This window comes from Manacus candei, unplaced genomic scaffold (genome assembly GCF_025592945.1).
Source record: "Manacus candei isolate 608988 ecotype Guabito, Panama unplaced genomic scaffold, ASM2559294v1 h1tg000084l, whole genome shotgun sequence".
Classification (NCBI taxonomy): domain Eukaryota; kingdom Metazoa; phylum Chordata; class Aves; order Passeriformes; family Pipridae; genus Manacus; species Manacus candei.
Window position 1 is genome coordinate 2951716 of NW_026138132.1, and position 26468 is coordinate 2978183.

The 26468-nt window shown below is 48.2% G+C and overlaps 1 protein-coding gene across 3 annotated transcripts in view; it reads left to right on the plus strand.

Moving 5' to 3' along the window:
* DPYSL2 (dihydropyrimidinase like 2) overlaps positions 1-26468 on the plus strand; it is a 57866-nt gene that overhangs the window by 10371 nt on the left and 21027 nt on the right. For 2 of the 3 annotated variants that reach the window (XM_051811839.1, XM_051811838.1), the window contains 5 exons: positions 3684-3772; positions 5970-6154; positions 23722-23886; positions 24743-24804; positions 25916-25996. In XM_051811839.1, coding sequence (XP_051667799.1) covers positions 3684-3772; positions 5970-6154; positions 23722-23886; positions 24743-24804; positions 25916-25996 — 582 coding nt within the window. Of the gene's footprint in view, positions 1-184; positions 224-3683; positions 3773-5969; positions 6155-23721; positions 23887-24742; positions 24805-25915; positions 25997-26468 lie in introns of all 3 variants that reach the window. The other variant, XM_051811840.1, reaches the window with a different exon arrangement.

Here is a 26468-nt window from a genome sequence, read left to right on the forward strand (position 1 = left end):
TTTTATTTTTTTTTTTTTTTTTTATTAATCACGCCGGTGGAGGGGAGGTCTCGCGGAGCGGGAGACAATAGCGGTGCAGCAGCAGCCGCCGCGCTCCTCTCTTTAAAAACAAACAGCAAAAAAAAAAAAAAAATAACGTTATCGCGTAAACGCGCCGGGGGTTGATTTTTTTTTTTTTCCCAAGATGTCTTATCAGGGGAAGAAAAATATCCCGCGGATCACGGTGAGTGGAACAGCGGCGGGGAAGGGGGAGGGGTGCGCGGGGATGGAGCCCTTTGTGTGCCGGAGCGATGCGGGGCTGGGGCAGGATAATGGGATCAGGGATAATGCGGCGCTTCCTGTGCTGCAGAGCCCGGGGGGGCCCCGGGGGGGGGGCCGGGGTCGGCAGAGCCGGGGGATGCTGAGCCCCGGCCGGGGGCGGGTTCGGCGGCATCGCCCCCGCGGTACCGCGGGGACCCCCGGGCGGGGGCATCGGTGCCCTCGGGGGGTGCCTGGGCTCGGCTCTCCCCACCCCGGGGGGCTCTCCCAGCCCTCGGGGTGTGCCCAGGGTGGGCTCGGTGCCCTCTCTGTGTGCCTGGGGAGAGGTCCCAGCCCTCGGTGTATTCCCGAGGAGGGGTCCCCCTGCCCTCGGGGTGTGCCCAAGGAGGGGTCCCTGCCCTCGGGGTGTGCCCAGGGAAGGGTCCCTGCCCTCGGGGTGTGCCCAGGGTGGTCTCTCCTTGTCCCCGGGGGCCTCTCCCTGCCCTCGGTGTGTGCCCGGAGTGGGGACCGCCAGCCCTCGCTGTATTCCCGGGGAGGGGTCCCTGCCCTCGCTGTGTGCCCAGGGTGGGCTCTCCTTGCCCCCGGGGGGCTCTGCCAGCCCTCGGTGTGTCCCCGGGGAGGGGTCCCTGCCCTCGGTGCGTTCCCGGGGTGGGCTCGGTGCCCCCGGTTCGTGCTCCATCCCGGCGAAGGGGCGGCTCCGGGCGGGGGGGGGGGATCAGCCCGAGCCCCTCCATCCCCGCCGGGGGATGGTCCAGGATCGCCTTTTCTTCCCCAAGAAGCTTCTGGCAAGGCGCAGGTCTCGGAGCGATCCTGGGGGAGCAGGGAAGGAGCCGTTATATAAAATCCAACCCCCTCCCTCGGTCTCCTTGTTGTGGGAGCCGATTTAGGGCAGGTATTGCAGATCCGAGGGTACCAACTTTTGGTTACGTAAGGCATTCCCGTCTAACGGGCTGCTGGAGCCGCTGCTTGTTTGTGTGGTTTTGTTTTTTTGTTTTTTTTTTTTGGACACGAGAGTTTTTCATCCTTGGCAGCCGCTCCTTGCCCAGCCCCACGGACACACCCATCCTCGTCCTCCTTCCTCATCCTCGGGGGCAGGAAAGGGAGCTCGGAAACGGGGCTTTGACGTGTCAGTATTTGGGCAGGAGCCGCTGGGTTGGACAATTACAGTGGTGAAGAAACGCGGGGGATGCACAGAATTGTGATAAATGAAGCATCCTTTTTTTTTTTTAATTTATTTTTTTTAATTTTTTTTTTGGGGTAGGGAGGTAGTTCCCTTCCAATATCCAACGGTAAAGAGTTTAAAAAGCTGTTTAAAAGAGAGATGGAGGTTCCTGCTGAACCCCTGTCACGGGCCATGAGCAACATGACGCATTTTTCTTCTGGCTGAACGCTCTGATTTATGTTGTGTGCGCCCAGCCCTCCTGTGAAGGGATGGGGAAAATCACATTCTGCCCTTATTTGCCGTGGCATAAACCTGGAATTACCAGCCGGGACTTAAAGCTTGAAGAAGGAGGATAATGGATGTGTGGCTGCCCTGGTTTCGCTGCATCCACAGGGTGAATAACACGGATTTAGTGGCAGGGCCTCACACAAACTGCCTGTGCTTTTGTCTGCAAGGTGGTGGAGATGAGCAGGAGGATTCACCCTCATCTCAGACCCTCCAAATCCTCAGCAGCAGCCCTGCTTATTAGCAGAAGCATCATTAAAATGCCCCAGGCTGCATCTTTGTGGCCACTATACATGTATATTTTTCCTTCTTCCTCCCTGACTGATGCCCAGTGCGTTGGGACTCGGGCTGGGGGTGACATCCAAGGCCAAACTTGCTCCCTGTGGTGGCACAGGGAGCCTGCTCTGGAGGTGGCATCAGCACTGCAGTGCTTCTGGAGGTGATAAACATGTAGGACACTTGGCTGGCCTGGAAAGACCAGGTTTTTCACACCCCACCTCAATTCATCCAGGCTCGTTGGCATTGGCAGCAGCTCCTAAATTTAAATCTTGGGGTTTTCTTTGCTTTTGGAGTCGGTGGCGTTGCCCAGGGAGAGTCTCCCGTTGCAGCAGGAGGAGGAAGGAGACTGAAAAAAAAGAGGGAGAAGGACTTGCCATCTCATAGATGTTCAGCAGTTGTGTAAAAGATGGATGTCATGGTATAAAACAGGAGCTGATGACATTCCTGTGGCCTTTTTGGTGTTAAAAGGGCCATGTCAGCCTGTGTCAGTTCAGAATTGGGTGCTCCAACTCTTCAGCTTTTTGGGAAAACGCCTGATTCTTCCTTCTGTTTGACCAGTGGAGCTGCTCCTTGAAATAAGGGCCCTGAGCACCACTGTCACCGCATTATACATATTTTCTGTAAGTTCAGGGCACCTCTGAGTTAAATTCCTGCTCCCCACCCCTTGTTAAGGTCAGCTTTTGGTTCCCTGAGCCCTTGGCTGTGCTGGGATCGCTTTGTTCTCTCCCAAAGGCATTTTTTGGGAGGAGGAAAAAGAATCACAGTAAGTACAAGTGCAGATTCGGGGGCCAAGGTGTGGTTTAAACCAAACATGTGTGTGCTTTGCCTTAAATATTGATCTGCTTCAAAAATGCCTCTGTGATGTGGGGAATGGAGGAGCCAGGGGGGTGCAGCAGCCACTTTTAACTCTCCTCCCACCCAGAGCTCTGCGGGGTGTTTCGCTCTTCTTTGTGGCTGCTGCAAAAAAACAAACAAACAAACAGAAAAGATACATTTGTTTTTGCCCTAAAATCCGGCAGAGGCGAGATGTACCCTGTGCTGTGATAAAATCACGTTGCCTGATAGCTGCCTTGTTGTAACAACCTCCCTGCTCCTGCCAAAGTGCCTTCTGATTTGAGGAGATCTTAATGAGCATTGTGTAAATGCTTCTCCCAAACTCCTGGTGCTGCTCCCTGCTCGCTCCCATCTGGTCATACAGTGGAGCTCGGGAGGATCCACTGCAGGGAGACATCACTAAATTGGACCAGAGGAGGTTGTTTGTGTTGTGTAACCCCTGGCAACAGACTTTTGGGCCATTTCCCTGACAGCAGTTGACTCAGCGTTGAGCCAAGTAGTGACTCCACTGTGTGGGTGCAGATAGGAAATTGTGCCTCAAAAAATAGAGCTGTGGCTCTTCCACACCCCTGTGAGGGTTATTTAATGCTGCTGCTGCTGCTGCACGTGGTGCTGCCAAGCTGCAGGTAGGAGTGGAGCTGCCAATAAACCCCTCCTGATATTTTTTGATCACGGGTGTGATGAAAGGACTCATCACAGTGAGATATTTTATCTTTGCAGTTGAAAGTGCAGCAGTTGACTGGTGGTTTTGACGTGCTCTGGTGAATAATGCAGAGCTTGATGCCTTCCCTCCCCTTTTATCTCTGGGGTGACACTGCAGACTGTCAGCCTTCCCTCTGAATAATTGTGTCTCCTTCTGTTGCAGAGTGATCGTCTCTTGATCAAAGGTGGTAAAATAGTTAATGACGACCAGTCTTTTTATGCAGACATTTACATGGAGGATGGGTTGATAAAGTAAGTGAGTCTTGATGTTCTGCTGGGGTTGGGGATGCACAGAAATGCACTGCAGAGGGCAAGCAATGGCTTAGTCTCACTGAGCTCTGCTAAACTGCAGTGGGAAAAAAAAAAAAAAAAGAATATTTCACGTATATCCTGGTGTTTAATGAAGGGACTTTAAAAACAAGGTGTTGAATTAAATAAACAACTGGGCCCAAACCCCACTGGCTCAAAGGAGGTACTTACATGTGCTTAATTTTAGCCATGTGAGCAGCCCCATGCTGAGATGACACATGTGTTTGAAGTTATCCGTGCTGTAATGTTTTACTGAGTTATGACTTCAGATATTTTGAATCCAGAGTCCTAACACAGTTAATTCTGTTTTAGGATGGGAGGCTGGACTTGGGTGACCTCTTGCAGTGCTGACCTCTCTGGTTCTGCGATGCAAAGATCAATCCAGCCCCCCTCAAAGCTCAAACCCAGCCCGTGGTTGGAGAGGTTCAGAACCTCTTTTGGTGTTTTCAGTCCTGAAAACATGCCTTTCTGGCACGTTAAATACGTTACAGATTTCTTTGGAAAATTACTCCTAGGAAAAAAAATAAAATAAAAAAAGGACAAGCCAGAGGTTACAAACAAGGAATTTTCCTGTTCTGCATAAACAGGCAGCACATGTGCTTTGTTAATCAAGGTTAAAAGTTAAAGGAGCCAGCCAGGGACAGCTCATTAATTGCAGGGTGTCATTAATCCACTGCTGCACTTGTGAAAGGATGGCTGGGCTGGAGGCACCTCCGAGGGTCACCCCAGGAATTTGGAATCAAGGGCTGAGCTGCCACTTGGCCACCCCAGTCCAGCCCCAGCAAAGCTGGTTTGGGGGCAGTGATAATCCAGGACTTGCACAGCCCCTTCCCCAGCTGCCAGAGGGGCTCCTTTTCCTTCCTTTATTAAAAAAATAATATATTTCTAATTTATATTTATATAAATTTATATAAATAATATATTTATACTGTATATAAATATGTAAATATAAATATATATTTATATAAATGTATATCAGTATATATATATATAAATTATATCAATTTATAGATATAAGTTGATACTGTATATAAAATATAAGTAGATAAATATAAAATACAACAGGAATACAAATGTATAAACAAAATTATAAAATAATTCCTTTATTATAAATATATTTATAATTTACATTTATATATAATTGATGTAATATAGAAAATATAAATAAATGTAAAATGCAACAGAAATGTAAATATATAAGCAAAAATATAGAATAATTCCTTTATTATAAATATATTTATAATTTATATTTATATAGATATAATTGATACAATATAGAAAATATAAATAGATAAATATAAAATATGATACAAATATAAATATAGAAACAAAAATATAAAATAATTCCTTTATTATAAATATATAATTTATATATAACTGATACAATATGTAAAATATAAATAGATAAATATAAAATATGATAGAAATATAAATATATAAACCAAATTATAAAATAATACCTTTGTTATAAATACATTTATAATTTATATTTTTATATATATAATTGATAAAATATAGAAAATATAAATAAATATAAAACATGCTAGAAATAGAAATAAGCAAAAATATAAAAGAATTCCTTTATTATAAATATATTTATAATTTATAATTTATATTTATATATATAATTGATACAATATATAAAATATAAATATATAAAAATAAATATAAAATATAGAAATATAGAAACAAAATTATAAAATAATTCCTATATTATAAATATATTTATAATTTATATTTAGATATATAATTATACAATATACAAAATATAAATATAAAAAATATAGAAATATAGAAACAAAAATATAAAATAATTCCTATATTATAAATATATAATTTATATTTAGATATATAATTATACAATATATAAAATATAAATATAAAAATACATAAATATAGAAACAAAAATATAAAATAATTCCTTTATTATTGCCCCAGTGTCCTGAAGGACTTGCCCCCCCCACTCTCCCTTAGGCAGCTGCTCCAAGGGGAAGGATCAGGTCCTCTCACCGTGTGTTGTGCTGCTCCCGTGCCCTCCTTTAGGTGGAAAAAGCCAACTGCAGGCAGGTTAAGTAGCCCAGGGTGTCTGTTTACACCTGCCTGGGCCTGACCTGCTCTTGGGCACCTTTTCCTTCCCCAGGCAGATCGGGGAGAACCTGATTGTGCCCGGGGGGGTGAAGACCATCGAGGCCCACGGCAGGATGGTGATTCCCGGCGGGATCGACGTCCACACCCGCTTCCAGATGCCGGAGCAGGGCATGACGTCTGCTGATGACTTCTTCCAAGGGACCAAGGCTGCCCTGGCCGGGGGCACCACCATGATCAGTAAGTGCCTGGTTTTCCTGTCCCAGCAAAGCTGCCTTTTCTCTGTCCCACATGAGCTCAGGAGCTGTGCAGGTCACACATTTGGGCCCGGGTGGTCCCTGAGCTCTGTCACGTCCCCCTGGCAGGCTTTGCCCGGCTGCCTGTGGGACTTCAGCAGATTTTTGGGTCTGCCCCTGCTGAAACCAGTCACTGTGACCTCTGGTTCCAGGCTGAGGAGCAGATTCCCCACGTTCCTGAGCCTCAGTTCCTGTCTCCACGATGTCTGTGGATAGATGTCCATCATATTATTCACACCCAGGAGCTCCATGCCAGTGTTCTTTCTGCGTGTCTTTGAGAACTGGGCCACTTATTTAAGGATTTTCACGTGCCCACTTCAGCTTTAGCACCGGATTTTTGTTAAGATGGTTCCTTTTGTGCTCGTTTCCTCTTTTGGGGGGAAGAGAAGGGGGATTGGGAAGTGAAAATACCTCAAAATAAAAAGGCAGACAGACTGACTGTTCTGCTGACACCAGGATTAGACACTCCTGGTGTTCCCCTCTGCCTCCAAAATGCCTCAGGAATGAGCTCCAGGCTCTCTGTCCCTGCTTGTGTTGCTTGGCCTGTCAGAGCCAGGGTCTTAAAACTCCATAAGCAAGTCATTGTTGGGAATGTTGTCTGAGCTGGAGAAAAACCAAACCCCTCTGTGGCAGTGTGAACTCTTCCATGGTGCCCTGGAGTCTGTTGCTGCACACAGGGATGAGGGATAAAGGTGTGAACATCCTCATCTCTTGGAGGTTGGTTGTGAGCTGTCATTGATCCCTGGACTTGGATTGATTAATCTGGAGCTTGGGAGTAGGAGTGGTCCAGACACAGCCTGGCCTGTGAGCTTGGCCTCATGCTTCAAATAAAACTTCCTAAAATAACCTGGAAAATGGTTTTCCATGGTGTTCTCCCCTCAGAGTGTGAGGTTTGTGCAGGAAGGTAACCTCACCCAGGGAGTGTGAAGTGGGAGAGGAGCTGGGGACCATCTCATTGTGTGCACTAATATCCAGTTTTTCTTCAAGTCTTTGCTGTCAGTTTAAATGAATAGCACTGAAATGGTGTTTTCTTTTGAGAAAATTCAGCTTCAGTTCATTGACGTTGTTCCTTTGTTATTAATACACCTGGTTTTCACACTTGAATTATCATCTTGTTCTTCCTTGTTAAGCTGAATTAGATCAAAATAACATTCTCTGTCGCCTGCCTCTGCCCTTTCAGCAGCATTATTTCCCTCAGTGGCACTTCTTGAAAAATGTTTCAAGCAGAAATTGCTTTGGCAAAATTTTCTGGAGCAGCCCTTTAGTTTTGTTGCCTGATTTTACCCCTGCAGAGCCTCGTGCCTCAGAAACACCTGGGCTTGCTTTATTTGCAAATATGTCTTTTGCTTTTGGGACTGAATTATACCTGAATATCCCTCTAATGGTGCTGGGAACACGTCTCTGAGTCGGGGAGGTGGGAGGAGAACCCCCCTTTTTACAAATTGTCTTTTTACAGCTGTGGCAAACAAGCCCAGTTTGGATGATGACAGTGGACAGGGCAGGCTGGTCACTAAACTTGACCCTCCTGAGTGTCTCACGTTAAGGCACCAAAATACAAAATATCTCTTAACAAAAACCAAAGCTTCATAGCAAGGACACGGATTGGACTGATGAGGATGATGGAAGGGTGGGAATCAGCCACTGGAGCTGTGGAAATCAGGATAAATGATCCAACCAGGCTTCAGAGCTTCAGCCCCTGTGGCAGCTCAGCTGTTTTCTCAGCAGAATTCCAGCATTTGCAGGAGTTTTTTTTCCATGCTGGAGCAGGGAGAGCTGCCCTCCTGAACGTGCTCTTGGTGGGTGGCCTTTCCCAGAGCAGGTGGGATGTGGTTGGTGGCAGAGGGTTTTTTTCTTTTCTTTTCTGATAAGTAGGGCAATATTTAGTGAGCTGGATTCATGATATTGCAGACAAATTACAGCCTGAAAATTGCACTCTCAGAGTTGTATCTTTGTGTATTTTAAATACTGGGACTTTTCCAAAGAACCTGCTCCTCCCATGGGCACGTGTCCCACTGTGTGCCTCTGTTCCTGGGCTTTTTTTTTTGGGGGGGGGGAAAAAAGCCTTTTTGGATGTGAGATTTGTGGGGAAAAAAACCCCCCTCCACATTTCTTCATTTGTGCTTTAAGCAAACCCGATCTGATTTATTTACAAATACCTTTACTCCCTCTGTTTATACACAGCCCTAATTTTGGGCAAGCAAACAGGTTGGTCAGCTTCATGCTTCAATTTATTTCCCATTTTCATGCAGGAGGGTGGCTTTGAGGCCTGTTTTGCTTTCCAGTCGTTGCAGGGAAATATTTATTTTACGTACGGTTTGCAGTCAAATTAAAACAAAGAGTCCTGGCCACGTTTCCTGCTGATGGTTGGTTTGTCAAAATTTGGGGGGAGAAATTCTGGCTTTGGGGAGTTAATGGAGAGTTTTGGCTTCGACCTCAGCAGTGCCAGGAACTCACCTGGAGTTTCAGTGGAGCTCCTTTGCAGCTCAGCTCGGATTCCACGTTGCTCCTTTAATTCCCAGGGGGAGCACAGGGGAGTTCAGGAATGTAACCCGTTGTTTCCAAGCCCTGTTCTCCTTTGCTTCCCCTGCCCTTTCCAGTAGATTCATCACTGCAGCATCAAAGGTGGGGAATCAAGTGGATTCTGGGATCAAATGGGGCACCTGTGTTGTCTGTAGTGATTTATCCCGGTGGGAAATGGTTCTGGCTCCAATTCCCAACTCACCCCCTGCTCAGCTGGGATGAGGGAGAGGGGCTGGGGGTGCTGATCCCAGTTTTTTTCTCTCCCCACCCTCTGTGCTCCCCCCAGCCCTTGGTTTCCTGAGCCCTCCCGAGGTTGCTTCACTGAGGAATTAGGGTTGATTTCTTTTCTGGCTGCTGGTTCCCCCGGGGCCATCTGAGCAGGAATTCCAGCTATGATCCTTCTGTCTCTGCCCTCCCCAGTGCCAAAGGCAAGGCTCCAGCTGACTTTGCTGATGTAGGAACAGACAGAGTTGGTTTTTGCTGGGCTCACATGACCTGTTGTGATAGGGCTGTTGCTCTGAGATGACGACTGGCACGACCCTTTTTCTCTGTCCCCACCTTAAAACAATATTAGTGTGGGCCTGTCAGCTGAGGGGGAACGGCCCTGTGTGTTTTAGGATAACACTGCTCTGGAAAAAAACCTTGGATTCTGGCCCTTTTCAAATGTCAGAATGCAGTGTTTGGGCATTAGGATGAAAGGAGGATTCCAGAACGATCCACAGAAGGTTTTGCAGGAGGGAGGTGTATTAGGGATGCTCCAACCCATCAGGGTTGCTTCCCTGAGCTCCCCTGTATTCCATGGGAAGAGAACAGCCCTTCCAGAGTTTTGCCTGAAGTTGCCCTTTACAAGAGGTTCTTTCTCATCCACGGAGCCACAATTTTTGTGAGCTAAAAATGGCATTTTTTTATAGATTCATAGAACATCTCTGAGTTGGAAGGGACCCACCAGGGTCACTGAAGTCCAGCTCCTGTCCCTGCACAGGACACCCTGTTTTTGAGCCCCTCTTTTCCCAACTTGGAATAGGTTGATGCCCCAGGATATAAAGCAGTCCCTGGAGCTGTTGGAGAAGGAAGACTCAGTGCCAGGGCCAGGGTGGCCTCTCCCAGCCTGCTGATGGTTTGGTTGCTTATTGCCTGTGATGGGTAAAATCCCCATCAAAACCAGTGGGAAAGCTCCCTGTGATTTCAGCAGAGGCAGGATCACCTTCCCCTGCTCCCAGTCCTTGGGAAGGGATGAAGTTAAGCTCTGTATATTTACTGTCTCTCTGATCCTCGAGCCTGTTTAATATCCCAGTGAGAACTCCAGCTATCCAGGCCAGCTCCCACACACATTTCAGCCCCTCCTCCCAGGCTCTGCCTCTTCCCTGGGTCTCTGCTGTCCTTGGGTGAAATCTCTTGCTGACATTGCCTGTGTTGACTCAGTCAACCACTGTTATAATCATAGAGAGAAATTACAGTGAGAGAAATTATAGCTTTTCCTGGCTTGGTGACTTGGAAGGCAACTGCCTTTTGAACTTGTCTAGCAGTTCTCCTAATAACATGGAGATGGGCACTGGGGATATGAGCCTGTGTATCTTGGGAGGTTCAGGAGCCTCACATGGGCTGCCTTCAGCTTCCTAATTCCTTACCCTGCTATTAAGGAGCTCGTGGGCAGGATGGCAGAGGTTTTGAGCAGGTTTTGAGCTGCTCAGCTCAGTCAAATTTGTAGTGGGGTGACACCAGGTCTCTCCCGGGTCATCCTGGAGGTCACCACCTTGCTGGAAGGGAATGTTTCCAGGTGGCTTCCTCACCTCTTGGTTTTTGATCTGAGCATGACTTGAGGGAGTGGAGCTACCCCAAAAGAGGTCAGAGTACAAGGCTGTGTGAGCTAAGAGTGGGGTTTAGAAAGGTATTTAGATGAACCAGTGAAGACTAGATCATATTCTACCTCACTCTGGGTGCCTTCATTTTATATTATCAGGGTTAATTTTATCCTGGTGGAGAGCAAGAGCCTAAATGGTGAGGGGAGGAGGAGGAGGAGGGAAGCAGAGGCACAGGAGGAGGTGACAGCAGTGGTCACGCAGTGACTTGTGGCTGAGCTGGAATTATAAAACCAAGCATTTTGCATCCAAAAGCAGCAACCACAGAGCTGCAGTGTCTCACCAAGTCCCTGGCTGTGTGTACACAGCACTGCATTGTTCCCCAGGCACCAGCCCCACTTTTGTTTCTCTTTGCACCCAGAGATGAAAGAGGAACTGTGCGGCTGGACCAGCCCTGGCTCTGGGGCTCTTTGGCTTTCTGGCACTGCTTCTTCTGCAGCAAAGAAATGCTTAATTCTCTGGAAATGTAGTGAAAATGTCCACTTGCTTCTGGAAAAAATGATTGATGCTTTATATGGGTTGGAGGTTCCCTTGGACTCTGTGATTAAGGGGGTGGCACTGCCGGGGGTGCAGAGTCCCCGTGGTCCTTTCTCAGCTGCCCTTGGTGCTTTTTATCCCCCCCCATCCAGCCTGGGCACTGATTCCCACTAAATCTCCTTGCTCCACTGACTCCCAGCTTCCTGCTGGTGTGTTTGTTGCTTTCATTCAAGGCAGGCTTAAAATCCTTAATGAGAGAGTGGGGCTGTCAGCAGAGATGGGCAGTTCCCTGGTGCGAGCTCCTCTTCCCGAGCTCTTAAACCCCTCTAAGTCCATTAGGCTCAGCCTGCCCGGGGTGTGCAGCTACTGTCCAGGCACAGCCTGCCCTGCTCCAGCCTCCCAGCAGTGCTGGATGGGATCCTCTATTGTTCTGCTGGGATTTCCAAAGGGGGGCTCGCTGGGAGCTGGCTGGAATCTGCCAAGCCCTTGATGTCCTTTGCCAGAGAGCACAGGAGGAAGCAGCTGTGCAGCCCTGGGACGTGGGGTGTGTTGGGCTGGGTGTGCTGGGGGGGTTTTCCCCCCCTCTTTGGGCTGCAGCTATTGTTTGTCATCTCAGCACTGAGAGAACGGGCTCCTGTGAGGAGCAGGAGCAGGACTGGAGGAGCTGAGGAGCTGTGCCTGGGGGTGATGGTGTCTGTCCCCCTGGCTCTGTCCCCCTGGCTCTGTCCCCCTGGCTCTGTCCCCCTGGCTCTGTCCCCCTGGCTCTCCCATATTCAGGCTGGGCCATCAGTGCTGGAAGGTGAAATCCCTGTGCCTGGTGTTGGGAATCCTCTAAAACCACCCAGCATGGCTTGTTTGTGAGTCAGATAGATTTGTCCCTCTTTTCCCATCTTCTACCTTCCCCAGGGCAGCTCTGGATCCTCCCCTTGCTCCTCTCCCATCCTTCTGCCCCTTGGCAAGGCTGATTTTTCTTTTAAGGAGCAGGTGAGAGGGGCCCTGGCTGGGTTTGTTTTGCCCTGGTCTGCTCTGGACCTGCTCCATCCCCTCTCTGCAGAGAGGAAGGAGGGCACAGAGAATATTCCACACGTGCTGGAGCCTGGTTGTGAGCACAGGAGGGTGGAAATGACAGCAGCACTGACAGTGCAGCAGTTTTCCTGCAGATGGGACTGACCTAGATTTTTCCATGCATCCAAAAAAGAGGGATTTGGCTCTCACTCAGCAGAAATAACCAATGTTGTCTGTTTATGCAATAGCACTTAATGCCTCTGATTCCATATAATGCTGGGGATCAGGAGTGCTGCTTTCCCACTGCTGGGAGATGAGTCCATGTTCTTAGAAGAGCTGCTTTTAAGTGCTTTTCTTGTAGAATCCTGGAATGGTTTGGGTGGGAAAGGAACTTAAAGCCCATCCAGTGCCACCCTCTGCCATGGGCAGGGACACCTTCCACTCTCCCAGGTTGCTCCAACCTGGCCTTGGACACTTCCAGGGATCCAGGGGCAGCCACAGTTTCTCTGGGCAACCTGTGCCAGGGCCTCCCCATCCTTATAGTTAAGAATTTCTTTCTAATATCTCATTTAATCCTACCCTCCTTCACCTTAAGGCCATCCCTCCCTGTCCTATAACAGCATGGCCTTGTGAAAAGTCCCAAAGGTCCCAAAAGTTTTTGCTTTCACATGTCCAGTGCTCTCATCCCCAAGTCCCAGGCCTTAGAGATGACACAAAGGAGAAGTAAAGAACCAGCAGACATGTGGTTCTTCTGATGTGTCCTGTCTTTTACAGCCCCTTCCATTCATGGAAAATGTCTGTGATATTTTGAAGGGTGCAGGTGGAAGAGTTGGGTCCTCCAGGTAAAGCCTGTCTACTGCAGATGGGAAAAAAACCCCTTAAAAAATAAAATATAGTTACCCACCTGCCTTAATATAACACCATCAGCTGTCTGTGCTGGGTTTTCAGGCCATGTGTGTTAAACCTTGCTGGATAAACTGCCTTAATCACCTTCAAGTCCAGACAAGGTCTTAAAGGAAGCAGCAGGAAATGGTGCCTGGGGCTCTTTTCTTGGCCTCTTTTTCTGGGCAGGGATTTTTTTTTTTTTTTGCCTTCCTACTGGTGTCCAATTCCTTGGCTTCTTGTGCCTTCCCCTGAGCTTGACTCAGCAGAAACCACCCTGGGCAGGCAGGAGCTTTTTAACTCCCTACTTTGTGTGGCAGGGGAAGGAAGCAAGTGGTGCCTGAAAGAAGGAAAAGCTCTGATTCCCTGCAGGATTTCCCACTTGGGGTGGGTTTGGGAGCCTTGTCTGTGGAGTGGGATTTGATGTCTTCCATCAGCAGAGTGGTTTTTCCCCTCTCTCCTTCAGCCCCTTCAGTCCACAGATCCCATCTGTTTCCTAGGAACTGGATTTTTTTTTTTCTTTTTTTTTTAATCTTTCTGGTGAGAGGGAGAAATGTTTCAGGAATACAAATGAGCTCCTCCTGTCTGGCACAACTTCAGCCTTGCTTAGAAGCTGCCAGTTGGGACCAGCTCGGGGCTGTGCCTGCAGCTTTTCCCAGCCCTCACTCCCATGGAAGCCCTGTGCATTCCCCAGGAATGCAGAGATGGGCACTCAGGAGTTGTGGCTCCTGGGAGAACCCTTTCCTTCCCTTGGGACACTGCAGTTAGTGCTGGGACTGCCCCCTGGGACAGTGGGAATGTCCTTTAATTCCTCCCTGCTGGCTGCCCACAGTGGGAGGTGGCTTTAATTCAAATTAATGACCTCATATTATAAGTAAAAAGTGATCATTTTTGTGTAGAGCTGCCAATTTGGGAAACACTGGGTGCCACCAAGCCATGAGATGTTCCCCATCCATCCCAGTGCAGATGCAGAGGAAGGTGCTTTTGGCTTCCTGGGTCCTGTTTGAAGTGATAAAATGGATTCACCAGGGAAATATCGCCTGGAAAACGCCTTGGTGGGTTTTCAAAGCCCATCAGAAAGGTCCATGCTTTTGGAAGTTCCCCTTTCAGGCGTGTTTTCCCCAGATTGCTTTGTTCCTGAAGCAGCTACATGTGTGCAGGGTGGATATTTTTGGAATCTGGGGGACTCTGGGTGTTTTACATATGAATGAAATTCCCTGGCACAGGCTGCAGGCAGCAGGAGCTGGGGAAGGAGTTCCTTGAGAACCACTTTTTTTGTTTTGCAGGGAAGGGGGGAAGTCCTCAAACTACAGCACAGTGAGGATGTGGTGCTTTGTGCCCCCAAATTTGGGGTTTTTTCAAGGCTCTGGGAAGATCCCAGACTGTTTGAGGGGCTGGTTCAGCAGCTGGGGGCTGTGTCACAGGGTTCTCTGTTTAAATACCCCAGTATTGGTTCAAAACTCTCATTCCAGAGTGGGTGACAGTTAATGATAATTCCCAACAGGCTTAATTGCAGATAAGATTTCTCAGGATTAGTCTCAGTGTCCAAAGGGAAGAGTGGGGGTACTGGTGGGGTACAAAACACTTTTCAGACTGAGGTGCAGAGACTTTCTCCACTGGGAAATCAGAAAGTTCTGTAGCACAGCAGCAGGTGGAGAAAAGCTGAGATGTGCAGGTTGTTCTTAGGAGTAGAATTAGGGTAGCAGGAGCAGAGTGATTCCCACCCAGTGTCCTGCACGGATCCAGGGGCACTTCTGGCTGATCATGGAATCATGGAATGGTTTGGCTTGGAAGGGACCTTAAAACTCATCTCATCCCACCCCCTGCCATGGGCAGGGACACCTTCCACCAGCCCAGGTTGCTCCAACCTGGCCTTGGACACTTCCAGGGATCCAGGGGCAGCCACAGCTGCTCTGGGAATTCCATCCCAGCCCCTCCCCACCCTCCCAGGGAGGAATTTCCTTCCAGTATCATGTTTGAGACAGGAAATGAAGCCGAGGTGCAGAATGCAGCAGCTGGCTCTCAAAGCTTAGTGCAGCTTAAAATGAAAAAAAAAAAAAAATCAACTAAAAGTCAGCTCCTGTCTGTGGGAGTTTCCCAAACCAGTTTGTCCTGGAGGTCTGGGGTAGGAAGAGCCCCAGGCTGAGTGTCTGGCTCTGGGCTGGCAGGGCAGGGGATGCCCATCCTGCCCATCCTCTCCAGTTTGTGCCCCAAAGGTGGATCTGGGAAGACCCCAGGCCAGGCTGGGCTGTGTCAGACCTGGAGAGGCAAGTTCAGCAGTTGGGGGCTGTCCAGGAGTGTCTGTTTAAACTGAGGATAATCTAGTTAGGACCTCCTACAGGTCAGTGATTACAGAGCTCACTTACAGGCAATATCAGCCTTAGAAAGCTGAGGGAGGAGCAGCAGATATTCAGAAAATTGCTGTGTGTGGGGAGGGTGAATGTGCTGCCTCATCTCTGTCCTGCAGAACCTCTGTTAGAAAACAGGTCCTGCTGCCCCTCCACATCCCATCCCAGCCCAGGAGTCCCCACGAGCAGTGACATTGAGCTCTGACTCCCAACAGGGTGTCCCTTCATCACAACCACGAGGAGGGGAATTGTCTGGGCCTTGTCCAGCCGAGGGAGATGTTTTTTTTTGTGGCAAACACACAGAGGGAAAGGACAGGTGCACCAAGCTGAATTTTCCCTCCCCACCCCCTTTTCCCCTCACAAGCTCTATTAAAAAAAAAATCAAAAGTGATAATTTAGAATCAGAACTCTTCACATTTATTTTGAGGGGGGGAAAAAATTTATTTTTCTAATCCTGAAAACACGAAGCTCTCTCAGGACCACGACAGATTTCCATTGTGAAAACTGCCATCCTGCAGCTTTTGCTGCAGGAGACAACTCTCCTGAGACAGCTGTGGGCCACGAAATGAAGCTGAAGAAGCCAAAACTTGACGATAATGATGCAAATTCCAGCTCCCTGGGTAGTGGAAAAAGCCTGACGGGCAGGATCCATCTCCACTGACCTGAGAGGGACACGTGATCCTTTGTCCCGTTGGTCCTGATCCAGCTCTTGCCCCTTGGATGTGCTGCTCTGGCTGTGTTTTGTCTTCACTTGAAATCCCTGGCTACAAACAAAAGGTTTTTCTCAATCCCAGTCCCTCCAGGTTTACAGACCATTTTATATGGAAGCCTTTGATGTCCTGTGTGCTTTTTTTCTTTTTTTCTTTTTTTTCATGGGCTTCAAGTGTGGAGTATGACTAAAAGAAAGGATAAATCTTGGAATCACTTAAATATCTCCTTTGAACTTGGCTCTCCTCCTCCTCCTCTGCCATGGAGACCTCCTGAGGTACAAGCACAGCTTGGATGTGCCATAAACCTGTACTGGGAAGAGATGGAGCCTTTTTTTTTTTTTGATCTGACCTTAATACATCATCATTCCAGCTGCTGGAGAGGGTTATTAGTTATTGCTCTTTGTGTTTGTGTCCAGCTGGCCTTCACTTATTAACTGTATTTTGGAGGCAATCAGCAAAAAGGACAAGTGAAATATCTGGATAACATCAGGGAGGGAATAAGGGAACAGCATTGCAGGCTGAGGATGTAATCAGGGCAGCACAGATAAGTCTGATTCTTCTGAGCCTGCTCCAGCTTCTGATTTCTGTGCATTGAGTCCAGTAAACTGGGCCTAAGCTGACAGAAAACAACGTGTGATGTCATTTAAGCTGCTTTTTCTCTTAGTTTGGCAGGCTCGTGCAGGAGAACAGCCCTTGGGTAGCTGGATTAGCACTGGAAGTGCTGCTCTGTGCCGGGCTGTTACTCTTCAGAATAATCTCTTTATTCTGGTATCTTTTCTTGAGGGAGGAAAAAAACCCCACAGTGAAATAATGTGGGAATAAATCCCCACAAATGGGCCGAGCTGAATCCTGATTGCTGGAGCCAGAGTGTTCAAAAACATCCTGTATTTGGCTTCTAATCACCTTCAAGTGCAGCAGTTCAGGTGCACCAGGTACACGGAACAGTTGCCTTCAAAGGGATCTTGTTGCTGTCCTCCCTTGCCATGGATCAAAAGCAGGACCTGGAGTGTGTCTGAGAGGAGGAATTGGGATGAAATCGGAGCATGGGAGGTGTGAGACTCTTCTTGGTTCCTTAATTTGGGATTTTTTGAGCTCAGAAGAAGTGCTGAGGTCTCCTTCTATCCTGAATGGATGCTGAGGTCTCTTCCTGTGCTCAGCTGGAGGTTGGGTTTCAATCCTTAAATCAGAATTTTTGTTGCTGGGAGGTTTGACTTGGAAACAGCTTTTGTTATTGGACAGGGCAGCTTTTGGTAGCTCAGTTTCTTGACACATAAAAGGGTCTTGATACCCAGGTAAAACCAGAAGGGATTGTGGTGTTTTTCCAGCTGAGAATTGGAAGTCTCTGGTTGAAGTAAGGTTTGTGATTATGGGATAAATCTTCTATGAAGCTCCTTGGGTGAGTCAAGGGCCTGACTGCCAGTTCCTGTATATTGATTTTATTCCACTTGCTTTCCCAGTTCACCCCAGTGCCAGGAGAACTCTGCAGCCACAGCCCCACAACAGCTCCAGACTTGGGAGTTAGGGAGCTGTGCAATTACCAGGGCTGAGTTTAATTACAGCCTCTCCATAAAATGCCTTGTGACAGAAAGTACAACTCAATAAATTCACCAGATTTCATCACATGCAGTTGCTGTGGGGATTAAGTGGTATTAAACAGGCAGATGTGTTTATAGTGATCAAGCTGCTATTTCAAGTTTTGGGTAGGGGAAATCTGCCTGCTAACAGTTAAGCTTCAATGTTGAAGGATTTTCACCTTATAAACTCCTCTTAAACAATAGGGCACATTTAATGCTTGTAGGAGCAGGAAATAATGAGTAAAACTGCAGTTTAGAATAGCAACTGGAGCCCTGAGCACATGGTTTTATTGCATACACAATTTTGGTAACATCTGACCCTAATTCAGGTTTATATTGTCCACATCAAGTAGTTTTTCTCCTTCCTGGTGGTGTTCATTAGCTGAAGCCCAAGAAAAATCTCATGCATGCTTTGGATGACACTTAATTAGACCAGTTGAAAAAAAAAACCCATTCCAGGGGAAAGCTGGAAGCAAGGGCTATTAATAGAAGCTGCAGGAAGGGGCTGTTTGCAAGCCAAGGCCTGCTCCAATGAGGCAGGATGCAAAAAAAGAGGGGAAAAAAATGCACATGCCACAATACCAGGAAGCTATAAAAGCCATTAATCCCCACCCATGAGCACATCCATCCAAAAAGTGGAGTTTTGTTTGCAAGGAGAGGCAAAAAGAGCTGCCTTCAGCTCTCTCACTGAAGCCATAATTTCTCCTGAGCTTAGCAAGGGGTCAAAACTATAAAGGCATTTTTTTTTCTTTTTTTTTTTGAGAGATTCCAAGTGCCAGAAAGAGATTATGTGGGATTTTTCTCCTGGCTTTGCTCTCAGAGCATCCTGCAGGCCGGGAGTTAATTCCCCAGCCTTCTGTGCTGGATCCCTGGTACCCACCTCTGGAGATCTCCCTGCTCCAGGAAAAAGCTTGGAAGGACCAGTGGATCCCAGTTTGGGAAAGGGGGCCAAGATGGGAGGCCACATTTTGTAAAGCTGAGCTTGGCACCCTTTGGAGTGGAACACACGGGGTGGTTTTAAATCTGAATAAAGACAAAGAGATGTTTAAAGCCAAGCTTGCCATGGTCCAAATTTTAGGCTGCTCTTTGTGGAGTCAGGGATTGGATTTGATATCTGTGTGGGTCCCTTCCAAATTGAGATATTCTATGATTCTATAAATTCTGTAAACAAGTAGGAGTGATCTGAGCTTCTTAATTACTTGTGTGTCTGTAAATGGGATTATGTAGAATCTAATACAGGTTATATGTTAATATATGATAGTAATATGCTAATATATGATTAGGAAATGCACTTTATAAAGTGATGCCATCACTTCCCTACCCCACTTAGATTTTCTATTCTTATGTTAAAACTGTATTTCTTTATTTTCCCCCTACTTAAAACACTCTCTTTAAATCCATCCCCCTAATTCACTTTATTTCCCCCACACTTGGAGCACTCCCTTTAAATCCATTCCCCCTAATTCACTTTATTTCCCCCACACTTGGAGCACTCCCTTTAAATACATTCCCCCTAATTCACTTTATTTCCCCCACACTTGGAGCACTCCCTTTAAATCCATCCCCCCAATTCACTTTATTTCCCCCATACTTGGTGCACTCCCCTTAAATCCATTCCCCTAATTCCCAGTCACTTTGGAATCCTGTCAGGATTTTACCAAGGGAAAAAAAAAAGAGATTATTTGTAATATCTAACCCCCCTTGTTGTTATTGTTATTTTAAAGCAGTTCCTTTGCTGATGTAACAGGTTGGTTTGCTCCTGAGCCATGTTTTTTGAGATTTTTCAGCTCAGAAGTTTAAAAAATAAACGTACAGGATGTTTCCTGCCCATAGCTGAGAAACCACTACCCTTGGCTTTGCCATATGACTTACTGAGAGTGGAAGTTAAATAAAGAGAAATGCAGGATTGGGCCTGAATTTCACTCTGATTCAGGGAGCCACTCCAAAGCCCACAGACGATTTTGTTCCTCCTTTGAAGGTTTCACCTTCACAAAAGGTTTTCTCAGTCCCAGTCCCTCCAGGTTTACAGGCCATTTTATACTGGAAGCCTTTGATGTCCTGTGTGCTTTTTTTTTTTTTTTTCATGGGCTTCAAGTGTGGAGAATGACTAAAAGAAAGGCTAAATCTTGGAATCACTTAAATATCTCCTAATGATGAAGTGATACTTCCTTTTCTCTCTCTCTCTATTTTTTTTTAATTTTAAATTCTTTGGGTTTTTTTTCTGATTTTGGAGCTGGCTTGGAGTTTAAAAATTGAGCTGGAAGAGAAAACATCAGGGCTGGGCAGCAGGAGGTGATCAGGGAGGACAAAGGGGTGACCACAGCTTGTGTGTGAGCCTCTCCCAGGGTGTGAGAGGCTGCTCCAGGGATCCCACATCCCTGCTTTCCGAGGGGAAGGAAGGTGGGGTGGTGAGATGGGATCCCACATCCCTGCTTTCTGAGGGGAAGGTGGGGTGGTGAGATGGGATCCCACATCCCTGATTTCCAAGGGGAAGGGAGGGAAGATGGGGTGGTGAGATGGGATCCCACATCCCTGATTTCCAAGGGGAAGGGAGGGAAGATTGGGGTGGTGAGATGGGATCCCACATCCCTGCTTTCTGAGGGGAAGGGAGGGAAGATGAGATGGTGAGATGGGATCCCACATCCCTGCTGTCTGAGGGGAAGGGAGGGAGGATGGGGTGGTGAGATGGGATCCCACATCCCTGCTGTCTGAGGGGAAGGGAGGGAAGATGGGGTGGTGAGATGGGATCCCACATCCCTGCTTTCCAAGGGGAAGGTGGGGTGGTGAGATGGGATCCCACATCCCTGCTTTGAGGGGAAGGGAGGGAAGAAGGGGTGGTGAGATGGGATCCCCTGGGAGAGGCAGCTCAGCAGGGTCAGCCCAGCTCTGCCTTTCCCTCCTGGGAAGTCTCCCTGGGCAGATTCCCTGCGTGTTCCCGTGGCTCAGGAGGCCTCGTGTCCCTGCTCCTGTGGCAGATCCATCCCCAAGGGTCTTCCTGGGAGCCTGGGGCTGTGGGAACGCGGCGGGATGGAGCTTTCATCTGCTGCTCTCTGCTGCTCCCAAGCCTCCAAGAAAAAGCTGTTTTGTTTTCCTGCTGGCTCTCCAGCTGTGCCTGAGCACTGGGAGGGCTCTCCCTGAGCCATCCCTGCCCACACCAGCAGGCAGGAGCAGTTGCAGTGCTCGGTTCTTTCAACAGCAGGAGAAGAACCAACCCTGGTTCCTCTCCTTTCCAGGGTTTAGGCTCTTTCTCACTGATTTGGTCTCCCAAAAACCCCAACCCTCCCGTGTTGGGATGTGGGCCATGATCTTGTGAGGTGGTTGGTCCCTTCCATTGTAACAAGGGATGGAAAAATCGAGGAGACTTTGGCATTTGTGTCTGAATTACCTCAAACTTGGGATTACATCCACCTTCTCCACGTCTTCCCTGCTGTTTGTGCCTCCTCCCCTGTAGGAGCACAGCATCCATCCTGCCAGGTCCAGCCTGACCTCCAGCACTTGGACCCTTCTCCAGGGATGTCCCTGTGACTGTCCCATGCTCTGCTCTGCTCTGGACTGGTTTAATCCCAGGTTTTGTTGTCTCCCCTTGGCACAGCCAGGCCTCCTCCTTGCTCTCTTCTTCCCCGTGGATGTGGGGCAGTGGTTGATCACTAATACTTGCCTGGCAGACAACTGCTGTGGGGACAAAGTGTGCTGTGTGTTGATGGGGCTGATGGGTGGTTTGGCTGTCAGGGAGCTCAGGGGAGCTGCTGTGAGATGTGCCTGCAGCACAGCTTCCATCTGAGGTACTCCTGAGCCCTGGAGCTGCACATGTGCACCACCACCACCTCCATCCCTTCCCCTTATTGCAACCAGCTGTGGTCTGACTTTGTCAGAGATCTGATAGAGCTCCCTTACCCCTCTTCCCACTCCCTCCACAACCTCCCATTAGTCATAGTTGGGCTGTGCATGAATTGAGATGGTGATAAAGCTCTGATCCCAGACACCAGAGTCGTTCCTGGAGACTCCAGAGTCATTCCTGGGGGCCCCAAAGTCTTCCTAGGGACTCTGTGCTGGGCTGTGAAGGCTCTGTGTTAACCCCTTGGTGCCTTCAGGCAGGATTTCCCAATGCCCACGAGCCATCCATCATCTTGGGGCTGACAGAGCTCTTTTGCCTTGAGTAGGGATGGATTTATGGCTGTGATGTGCTAGAGATGAAATGGGCTTTTTTTTTTTTGGAAGACAGTGCTTGTGTTAAGGCCATTTGTGCAGACCTGGGGGTTCTCTGTATCCCACTGGTAAAGCAAAGGGAATGTTATTTTTCTCCTTGTTGTTCGTTCTACTTAAGCTAAAGATTAACTTTGGCAGAGTGACAAGGGGCTTTGTAGTGGCCAAGAAACAGTTCAGTCTGGAAGTTAACAGAAGGTTTCTGACCACTGGGGAGGAGGAGATCATGGAACAGGAATTGGATGATTTTTTAAAGAACAGGTCAGTTGATTGTCTGGTTATATTTGGGTTGCTTTTCCCAATGGTGGCCAAAAAGCACATCCTTGATGTGTTGCCAGACAACAGGCAAATGTCAAAGCTTTCAGTCATAGCATGGATTTCTCTGCTGGGCAGGGAGTGGACAGAGACCACCAGCCACTCCTGAAGCCCTGAGCTGATCAAAGCTGCAGCTGCACTGCCAGTACCTCAGCAAATATGTGCACATCGTGTCCTTCCCTTGGCTGGGGTGCTGCTTCCAGGGCCAACACAGACCTTTTGGGAAGGCAGAAATATCCTGACCTGTCACACAGTCTCCTTTGCAAAAGGAGGAGGGGGTGGGCAGAGAGAGAAGGGATGATTTTGGGTCGTCTCTTGGCTTTCCACAGTGTTTGCAGAGCTCAGACATCAGAGGTGTCCTCACGACACTGGAGCTCGTGGCTGTTCAGGAGGGTTGTGCTGGTTTTGCAGCAGGGTGAGAGCTCCTGGTGTAAATCCAGTTCCTAAGGCAGCACAAAACCAGTAAATCTTGGCTGTTGTGTCTGTGTGGGGGTGAAGCAGAGCTTTGTTCTCCACTGAGAGCCAGTAGGACCCAGGGCTGTGTCTCTTCCCCCAGCTGTGATTTAGAGCTGCTGAGCTGATGGCAGCCCTGATACTCACCACGAAGTTAAAAATAACCCCCTCGAGTTTCTCTGCTGATAATTGAAGCATTCTTTTATTTTTTTTTTGGTGTGTGTTTTGATGTAGAATCAGGCCAGGTCCTCTCCTCCTCCCCAGCAGTGACCCCCCAAAGTCCCACAGGCTTTTCCTGCTCTCCCAGCAGCAGTTCAGGATTGGAGATGCTGACTTGCTTGTTTTGTTTCACCGTGTCTGGAGGAGATTTTAGAGATCCCACGTGCTCAGATGAAAACCAGGAACACTAAACCTTCAGATCCAAGTCTCTGGTGTCACCCTTTGGGGCTGCTCTGCCTCTGAGCCCTGTTGCTGCTGGACCTGAGGTGTTGGGCTGGAGTGAGGAGCAAACTGAGCAGATGCAGAGGCAGCAGGACCTTTGTTGCTTCCAGAAGATGCCTCTCCAACCAGGACAAACTGTTGGTCCTGCTCCTTCCAAAACAAAACACACTAACAAAAATCACAACCTTAAATAAACAACCAAAAGTTGCTTTTTCTAAAGATCTGGGAATGGGAAAGAAATCACAGGAACTTGATAAGCATGAGCTTTAATAAGCTCTGGGCACCCCAGGTCATTGAAAACAGTATCCAAAGTCCTAAAAAAGTGAACAAGAGACATTTTTCTATTGTTCCAGGTGATTCAAACTGGTCTAAGTTTCATGACATCAACACGAGACAGTTGTTTGCAGCTCTTTCTGGTCCAATTTCCAAGTTCCAAGTTGGGATTTTCCTTCCTGGAAGGTGCTCCTGGTGGGGTTGTGCAGCACCATTTGCACTAAAGAGGCTGTAGTAACAACTCTCCCCTTCAGCTGCTGCTCCAGAATTTTCCTGGCTGCATCTCCTGTCAGAAACCTCAAACCAGTCAGAAATCTCAAACTCAAACGTTTTAAGGGGAAGGGGGTGGATGTCTTGTTTTCATGCCAACCTCTGCACAGCATGAGCATCTCAGGTACCCAGGGAAGCTTCTGTGCCAGCCATTTACCAGTGCTTTGGTTGTCTTTCCCAGTTGACCACGTGGTTCCCGAGCCAGGGACCAGTTTGCTGACAGCATTTGACCAGTGGAGAGAATGGGCAGACAGCAAATCTTGCTGTGACTACTCCCTGCACGTGGATATCACTGAGTGGCATAAAGGTGTCCAGGAGGAGATGGAAGCTCTGGTTAAAGATCATGGTAAGTTCAGGGAAGCCTTTCCCCTCCTTGTTTTATTTTTTTTATGTGAAGGATTTTACTCTTATACCCCGAGAAAGGGGTTTCAGGCTCATTCTGGCTCCTTGTGAAGGTCTGGGCAGTTGGTATTGCAGGGCAGGGATTGATTTTCCAGGGGTGATTCTGTGTCCAGTGCAGGCCCTTGGAGCTCATTAGTGCAGGGAGCTGATAATTGCAGCCTTTTAAACTGTTATGAACAAGGGAAGTTCAGGCCCAGAAGGAACAATCCAAGTCTGGCTGCTAAAAGTGAAAAGCAGAGTAAAATGACCTCAGAGGTTCTCCCCCTCTTTAATTTCCTCAGTGTTTCACCCGTGGGCTGGAGGAATTTTCCATCCTGTTTGTAGTTTAAAAACCCAGCATTTCACATCCTAGTGAGTACTCTCCACATGTGCTGGGTCAGAGTTTTTACTGGTTCTGGAGGCAGGAGGGGTAAAGTTGACTCAGGAGCACTCCCTGTGTCTGGGGCAGCACAAACACATCACCCCCAGCTTTCCCACTGCCCTCCTGGAGGGAGAGAGGGATCAGCCAGGCCCAGCCTCTGCTTTTGTGTGTGATGTGTTTGGGTTGTGTTTTTCCTCCTGCAGTGCTGAATCCACAGGAATATTCTCATTTCTGAGGTTTAGTTGTCCCCATGGCTGGGACATGGGCTCACCCTGGTGTTAACACATCCCCCATGGCTGGGTGCTGTGACCTGGCTGCACACACCTCTGTGCACATTTCCCAGCAGATTAAAGTCATTTATTTGTCCCACTGCTGCTTGCTGGGGGGCTGCTGGAGGGGCTGTGTTTTTTAGCATTACCTGTGCTCTCTCTTCTCCCAGGTGTGAACTCCTTCTTGGTGTACATGGCTTTCAAAGATCGCTTCCAGCTCAGTGACTCTCAGGTAGGAAGGCTTGCTGTTCAATGCTTCTGTCACTGCAGGCACATAAAAGTGTTTAAATTCGATATACTTGGACCTGACATTCTCTTCTGGCTCCAGTCTTTATGTGTGTGTAACAGAACCTGAGGTTTGCAACAGGACCCAGAGCTCTGGTTGGGAGATTATATTTTTAATTAAAAATGAAAGCCAACCAGCAACGAACCCTGAAAGGCTTGGCTGGGGAAAGCAACAGCAAACCCCTCATTTTGAGAAGTCTGAGGTTTTATTCCAGCTCCCTTGGGGTGGAAGCAGTGGCAGTTTTATGAATTGCTGCTTTATGCCTCTGCCCAGAGCAGGACAGTGAGACCTCTGGGTTAATTAATCTGTTTATGAGCTGAAACCCAGCCGGGTCCTGAGATGCTTCCTGCTGTTGGAATTGCTGGGACCTTAAAAAGGAATTCCCCTCCTGTTTGCTGGTCCTGTGGGCACATTTGGGCACATCTGGACTGTCAGGAGGGGCAGCTGATATTCCTAAAGCTGTGGGAGGAGAGGAATGCCCGGGAGTTGTTTGGAGCAGTGTAGGAGGTGCCGGAGTGTCACAGTTATCTCTGATGACTCTGGAAACATTTTAATGAGGGCCCATTGACGGCGCCAGTTGTGGGTCACTCGACCTCAGCCCTCTCCAAGTGGTTGCTGGAGTGGGAAATCACACTGCTCCTACCTCCAGACATTGGATTTTCATGGAGTAACTGCACCCAGCCCTCAAATGTAAGGGGTGTTCTTCATGCCAGGCCCCAGAAAATGAAGGCACGAAACAGCTACAACTCTGGGAGTTCTTTAAAATCACTCCAGCTCTGGGCTCTTTTGCTGTTGTCATTTCTTCCTCCAGCGTGGTAAATATTCCAAACCCATTGAACAGCCCTTCTCTGCCACATCAGTAACATCCAGCTGTACAAATCAGGGAATGAAGTGACAGGCAGGAAGACGGGTCGTGTCCGGCAAACCGCGTCTTCCACTTCTTAACGCTCCCCCTTCCCTTCAAATCTGCAAAGCCCTGTTTGCTGGAGCAGCCTGGGGCCCAGCCTTTCCTGTGGGAGTGTTCCCACTGGGATAACGTGTGTTCCCTGTCTCCCAGATCTACGAGGTCCTGAGTGTGATCCGGGATATTGGCGCGACAGCCCAAGTGCACGCCGAGAACGGTGACATCATTGCCGAGGTATGGCCTGTTTGTTCTGGGCATTATTCCCTCCCAAATGCTGGGAGGGCTTGAAATTCCCATTCCTTCTTTGCAAAAGGGAGTCACCTCGACTGGTAAAAGCGTGGCAGGGCTGGGAGCAGAGCTGGACAGCACATTTTGTACCCTTTGCCACTGAGAAAGGAGGTTCTTGTGGCAGCTTTTGGTTCGTGGTGATGTGGGACATCTCTGCCTTTTTTCCTAAAAGTAAAAAACTGGGTGTGACTCTCACTGTGTGCAGTAAATAAGTGGAGTGGGAAGGGATAAAGCTTCACACCAGTACCTGGGGTGCTGATGTTTGGGGTCTGTTCATCCTCCAAACAGCAGCAAAGAAGAAATGGTAATAATTATTTGGATTTAACCCGATCTGCAGCTCATTTTATACACTGTGTTTCAGGCATGCAGAGGATTTCTGTGTTGTCTGTGTAGAAAAGAGCCCACCTGAGTCTTTAAG